General features: G+C 35.1%; 1 protein-coding gene across 1 annotated transcript; it reads right to left on the bottom strand.

Annotated features, from left to right (window-relative positions):
• Positions 1 to 329: 329 nt before the first annotated feature.
• On the bottom strand, positions 330 to 2,531 carry LOC114270025 (transcription factor bHLH36-like). The gene is made up of 3 exons (XM_082901060.1): positions 1,843 to 2,531; positions 1,342 to 1,686; positions 330 to 688 (listed from the first exon to the last, which is right to left on the bottom strand). Exons 1-3 carry the CDS (start codon positions 2,161 to 2,163, stop codon positions 629 to 631), a joined length of 726 nt encoding a protein of 241 aa, XP_082757186.1. The 5' UTR covers positions 2,164 to 2,531; the 3' UTR covers positions 330 to 628.
• Between the last annotated feature and the right edge of the window lie 4,618 nt (positions 2,532 to 7,149).

The following is a 7,149-nucleotide window of genomic DNA, read 5'->3' as shown; positions in this document are numbered from 1 at the left end:
CATGATCAATTTGGTTTTAATTGTATCTATAAATACAAATATTTTATTTCACATCAGTAAATTATGTGATGGAGATTTTCAGTATTTGTATACTTTTCCAAACATCATTGGAAGTTGGAATCTCAAAAAGTCTATGGAGAACCTCAAGTTGTTGGCCAAGTTGTAAAGATATGATAATAAGATTCAAAATCTCGAATCAAAGACGCTAGATATTTACTCGGTCGTTAATTTTAGGGTCTTGAAATTAGTCAAGCGCAAGTAGCCCAGACACCTGGTTCTCAGAAAATAAAAAATAAAAAAGTGTGCATACGGAGCTCAATACACATAGATCACGTGGACAGAAACTAACATTGGAGGAAAATGAAATATGGTTACATGAATGACAAAGTATGCATATGCATGTTGTTCAAATCAACAGCTCAAGCAGTGTTTTCCTATGTACAAGAGTAACCACCATGCTATCTTCTCTGACCAATTGGTCTCACCAATCCAACATGCATTGAAAACCTAGAAAGATTCAAAGATACAGGGATATCAAAGCTTTAACTCAAATCCCTCATTGTACTCGAAAACGAACCAAAAAAAGAAAAAGAAAAAAGAAGTAGGACCTCATGTGAAGATTAGGCAGCTAGATCTCTCTCAATTTCTTCTGCAGCTCATATGGGTTGATGCTCCTCCCTCCACCGGCCTGTTTGTAAAATCACAGCGAGATGGAGTGTGGTTTCAAGTAAAAGAACATGAGCAAAAATCTTGGGACAATTTCTGTTTTCTTTTTTTCTCTTTTCTTCTCACTAGCATGTTTGGGGTTTCATTTTGATTAATTCCCTGATACATGTAGTCTTAGTCTTAAATAAATCAAATAATTACTGGGTGACCTCAAGCAAAAATGAATAATAGAATATTTAAAAACTGATCACCCTTATATTTGAACACAACTTCCAATATATGAGTCATGTATGATCACAACTTAGTTAACACCTTAATGCTATCATAATGTCCGTTCTCATCTTTGGTTCATTAAAAAAATGTGAAAACATCATTCACTATCATATGGGAATGGGAATAGTTATTGCATAGGAAAGCTAAGGTTAGCCTGGTTCATTAGAATGAAGGTGAAACGGAATGAAATAAAATGGTTATTGCTTAACCTCCATATGGATTACCATTCTCATACAACAGTAAATGATGATTCAATTTATAATGTATTTTACAAAACTTTTCTGATGAAGCAAACATACAAATGAACATTATGATAGAATTATCATCCCATTTTATGTTAATTCCAGTGAAACACAACTTAATTAAAATTAAACCAACATTGAAGGAATTGACCACAAATACCTCAGTTTCAATACTGTGAAGTGATCTTTCATTTATGTTTGTGGAAATGCAGCTAATAACAGTCAGCCCTTCTCTGATGAGAACATCTAGCACTCTCGAAACAGACACCCGACCTATCAATGCCGTGTTTACAACCACCTGAACCCCTCCCCTGGAAGTTTCAACTACTGTCACACTCTGCTTCAGACAACTAGGCAAATATTTGGATCCACCATTAACACTGCTTTGATTCAGTGACGATCTTTTTAGCTCATCTCTCTTCTCACTCAGCACTTCAATCCTCTTCTGCAAATGTCTTATATAATTCACAGCCTCATTCATATGATCAGCTACAGATCTCTTTCCCTGACACCACAGCAACACTATATGTAAGTCCTAAACGCAAACAATAATGCTACATACCAGAAAAGTGTCCAGAATTTGAAAATGAGCGGATCAGAGAAGAATTACAAAAAAGAAGATTTCATAAAGAAGTTTGATATAATTGCAAAGATAGAATACCTTAAGATAATCAAGAGGCAGGAGTGACCGTAGAAGCCTATAAAGGGCGGCCATTTCTTGCCTTCTTTGTCTTTCGACATCTCTATGTATGATCTTCCTCCTCTTGTGATCACAAGGGTTGTCATCAATGTCATCGAAAGCAACAGATGACTTTCGCCCCTCACTAAATTCTGGTTTGTTAGTGACATCATAATTACACAGAGAAGGTTTCACCAAGAGTTCAGTATCTTGTTGGATTGTAAGTTGTTGGCAGGGGATAGAAGAGAATTCAAGAAAATCATCAATTTGGTCAAATGGAAACATTGAAGACACAAAATCCATACTAAAAAGCTCAGAAGTTGCTCTTTTTGGTTCTTCACTTGTCCTCTCTTATTCTCTTAAAAAGGAGGGGGTAGAGATATAGATATGTTTGTTTTGAGCATGAAATCTTCGATGGGACAAGTTTTCCAATAGTTGGTGAATTTTGGGAATTGTTATTTAAGAATGACAAGTTTGGTTTAAGGACTGTACATTTGGAGGCTGAAAAAAAATCAATAACATTCACATGTAATGAACCATCACCATATATTGAGATGGACAAGGGCTACTAATAGGATTGAGCATTTTGACAAAAGGACATGTTTCTAAAAATTGCTCTGCTGAGGTCAAGATCATCACAATCTCAAATATGTTCTCATCACTGATAAAGTAAAAACATCTGATGGTTGGATATCACAATATAGCTATCATCATCATAATCACAGAAGTATTTACTGCTATTTATTATAGAATTATTGGTGCAAGGCAGAAAAAACATAATAATAAAATAAAGAAGAATTGACAGTTACAAGAGGATCTTTGCAAGAAATGATCAAATGGGTACTTTTTTAAGCACCTCTTCTCAAATTAGAGAGCAAGTTAAAAGTACTATTCAAACCAAGAAGGTGACAAATGGTATTTTTTGAAAAATAAAAAAATAAAATAGTTTCTTGCCATATTGAGAGATGCGTGCATTATTTTATTATTCTTATATTGACAATTATTGTGAGCGAACAAGCTTAGGTGTCACAAATTGATCATGAAGATTTGGACCCATGGTCTAAACTTAAGAATTTGAGCTTATAAGAAATGATCAAATGGGTACTTTTTTAAGCACCCCTTCTCAAATTAGAGAATAAGTTAAAAGTACTATTCAAACCAAGAAGGAGACAATGGCATTTTTTTTTTAAAATAAAAAATAAAATAGTTTCTTGCCATATAGAGAGATGTGTGCATTATTTTATTATTTACTTATATTGATATTATTGTGAGGGAACAAGATTATGTGTCACAAATTGATCATGAAGATTTGGACCCATGGTCTGAATTTATGAATTAGAGCTTGATTCTGGTTGCTCTTAGAAGTGGCCATATCAAACATTCATGGATTAAACTAATCGGATGAGTTGATCAGTACAATGACTTCTATTTTAGCTTATAGTTGTTGAGCAATTCTTCACACGACTGTAAATAATGCACTCCACTCTTCACATCTACTGTGTTTTTCAGTGACAATGAATCTTACTGTCCGTCTCCTTTCTGGCCAGCAAAACATTCCTGTTTATAACAATCCCAATTCCAGAGCAAAGTTCTTAGACTTCAAGCCAAAATCTCTATAAGTCTTGCATTATTTTCAGAATTGCCGCAGGATATACATCAAGTGATGAAATTGTAGGGTATCATATTTTCACTCATGCTTATTACTTGTTGAAAAAGCTGGCAATAATAGAACATGTATGTATGTGCAATAAAATAAACTAACCTAAAATGATGCCAAAACCAATGACCATGATAGTAAGAGAAGTAGGTATCATTGCTGATTTTTTGGGCATATATATTATATACACCAGAGTCAATTAGCTTCATGCACTTCCGCCCTGGTTAAGAAGAGCAAAGTCTCTCCAATCCCTAAATGCACATGTGCCTACACACTTTTTTGGAGTTTCTTGTAACCAAGGTAGATGACATATTGGAATTGGACCACATTGGTACCACCCGAGTTTCATTTATATATGCATGTTGTACTAGTTTAATAAGATAAAGCTTCCACGCCATGTCGTCAATGATTAATCTCAATATAGCAGCACCTGAGACGGTTTATAGGAAAGTTTTAGGCATGTAGGTTAGGTGGTCTAGGAAAATTTTCAATCTACAGAAAAAGTAATAGTGTGGTTGTGATCAAAGCTTAATTCATTTATTTAAATAAGTCATTCCCTAACCAAAAAGAACTTAAAAATTTCCTTCTCCTATTCCCACTTGCCCACCATCCCATACCTACCATAACCACACCTCAGCAATAGCATGGTTGAGGATCAAAGCCTGATTCATTCAATCTTCTCAGGACCAAAGTAATCTACCATAACCTCAAAAGAAATGGGAGTTACATATATACCCTAATCATTCAGTTAAATTAGCAGCAATTCCCACAAATCTGTTATATAATACAGAGTACAACCCTAATGATTTATCAGCAATAAAAAACAAGATAGCCATAATAGGCTTTTGATTTCAGTGGTACTCTTACAGAAGCACACTCAAACCTAGCTCATATGTCTTAGAGAATCAGCTGGAGTGCCAACCAGTTTTTCTGCTAAGTTGCATGACAATTAGACTTCAGGGACGAAATTTTAAAAAATAAAGTTTTTCTTACCATGTGAGCTACTCTACCTACTACAAGTTCTTTAGGAAGCATAGGCTTTTTGATAATCTAATTTAATGCACATTAAACATTACATAAAGATTGCCCATAAGTGTATCACTGAAATCAAAAGTGTATATATGTAACTTAGAAAAAGTTCATAAGTCAGACAATCATTTTATAAGTCAGACAAAAAGTTCACTTTCAGCAAATCTTAAGAATGAGATCATTTTATATCATGGTTCTTAGAAAATAAATTACTATGAGACAAAAGTTTGTAATCTTTGTTAGACTAACAAGTAAATTATTTATAGTGACAACTTATAGTGATTTTTTGATTTTTTAGTTAAAATGTTTAGTCCCCAAACTAGGCCTTACTACAAATTTTTTTTTTTTTGGTGATTAAGATATAAAATTGATTTAAGGTTACAAATGTGAGCAAAACACGTAAGGTTGAACAAAAGAACCAAGACAAATTCATAAAAATTTGATACAATGATTATTGTTAACCTACAGTGGACAGAAAATTGATAGTGCAATGATTCAAGGAAATAAAAAATAAATAAATAACCACAACTACATGCATTATTAATACTATTATAGTATTTGTCATGGCGATTTTTTCAGGGACACAAGTCGAGTCTGTTGTTCCATATTATAATAGAAAAAGTATCAAGATGAATTATTTGTGGAAGCTTCCAATCTATTTCTCTCTTTCACCACTGCATTTTTACAGATATATACATTGGTGTTTGTTTGCACATATGTTATTACAGGAGGGCACATCCTTTCTGGTCTACAATTATGAAATACACACATAAGCTCAATGTGACTGTGTTGATAATATAGAACTTTGCATGGATCAATGATCATATCTGTCCTATCACTTAAACACAAATGATCATTACTTCCATTGTTTTCAAAAGACTAACATTCTAACAACAGATTCAGGATATTCAAGATGCAATTCTCATGATTCTAATCCAGTTTTTTGGGATCGCAATAAAACTTTTGTGAAAGCTTTAAACAGAGGCATGTAAAAAAAAAAAAGTAAATTACAAATACACCTCCTGAGATTTGCTTAAAATACGAATTATCCCTTGTGGCTTGGAAAATTACAAATACTTTCATGTCAGAATTTTTTATTCAACAGAATTAATTGAAAAAGTGAAATTTCTAACTGCTCACATTTACAATAATAAAATTATCTGAATTATTAATTGAAATAAAATTTTAACATTATTAAAAAATGTTAATTAACTTGATGATTTATTAATAAAATGACTTATTTGTCATGAAATTAGAAACCTTAGGGGGCATAATGTAATTTATAGAATTACAGGATAATTTGTAATATAAGTAAATCTCAGGAGGTGTGTTTGTAATTTACCTACAGAAAAAAAGATACTTTTGCATACTGTGGGGATACTTTTTCTGAGTACTAATACGTGACCAAGGTGACGCCGACGTGTCAGCCGGGGTGTCACGTGTCCTGGTTGTGACGCCGAGGTGATCTCGGCTAGGCCAAGGTGATCTCTGAAGATATCGAAGTCCGGGATAAGCAGATAAGGGACAAGAGTCCTAGAATGAGGAAGGACCTCAGCTTGGATAAAGATAAAACTCTTAAAGAGTTTATCTTTATCTATTGGAGAGTCCAAGATAAGCACTGAGCTGAAGTCCATTGAAGCTAGGCTTCTATTGGGACTAGGATTGTGTTGGCTATAAAAGAGAGGCACCCCCATGGGTCTAAGGTATGCAATTTATATTCTGAACAGTGAGTTAAGAACTTTATCTATCTTTGAGAGATAACTGACTTGATCATCGGAGTGTCCCCGGGTGGACGAACCACAGCCGGAATCTCTTTTTTCTATTGCAGGTCACTCAGGCGGCATCTATTCTGCCAGTGCTCTCCAGCTGAATACTGAGTTGGTAGTGTGGTCAGAAATTCACTCACACAATTTTGCACCGTCTGTGGGAAAGAATTGAGAATAGATGGCCAACAACGGACAGAAAGAGAAGGTTGGGGACGACACCCCTACTGGGAGTGGAAGACCTATTGACCTAGACGTCGAGGGAAACAACTGCAACAAAGAGACTCGTGATAAGAATCACGGAGGAAAGGACGTCAGCCAGGATGGCGACGCGCCGAAAAAATTAGACCAAAACGAGTACTATAACGAGGATAACCTCCAGGTATGGAAAGATAGATGCTTACGGAGGGACGAAGAGATGAAGGGGATGGCTGTAGACGCGCCCTTGGGCTGCATGCTACAGTTCGGACTCAAATGTCACGATTCTTAATCTGATCTCACAATGTGCGATGTGAGATTGATAAATCACCAAAGAGTCCAAATCCGGTAAATCGTTTTGGAAAACTGATTTTTAAGAAAGAAGTGTCAAACATGAACTGCTTTGCCAGATATAGAGTCGCCACCTAAATATTTTATTTTGGGGGAATTTAAGAAACCCTGACTCGTGCCTAAGGCCACGTGTCCGTCATCACCAAAGTTGCCTCGGCTCGGGATGTAGGAACCCACACTTTATGTCCTCATCATGTTCATGAGCATCGGTATGATTATGACTTGTTTAGCTTGCATGTGTATGTTGTGATTTGTTTCGCTTGAGCTAATGCGATCCATGTCTTGATTTGA

Source organism: Camellia sinensis, chromosome 13 (assembly GCF_055761805.1).
Source record: "Camellia sinensis isolate YWXY chromosome 13, ASM5576180v1, whole genome shotgun sequence".
Classification (NCBI taxonomy): domain Eukaryota; kingdom Viridiplantae; phylum Streptophyta; class Magnoliopsida; order Ericales; family Theaceae; genus Camellia; species Camellia sinensis.
This window is presented reverse-complemented; position numbering and strand designations above follow the sequence as displayed.

Excerpts from the sequence above, each read along its gene's own strand:
- LOC114270025 (XM_082901060.1), bottom strand. The coding sequence starts at position 2,163 with ATGGATTTTGTGTCTTCAATGTTTCCATTTGACCAAATTGATGATTTT. Across the intron at positions 1,687-1,842 it reads TGCCTCTTGATTATCTTAAG|GGAAAGAGATCTGTAGCTGA; the intron begins GTATTCTATCTT and ends CTGTGGTGTCAG. Across the intron at positions 689-1,341 it reads TTCACAGTATTGAAACTGAG|GCCGGTGGAGGGAGGAGCAT; the intron begins GTATTTGTGGTC and ends TTTTACAAACAG.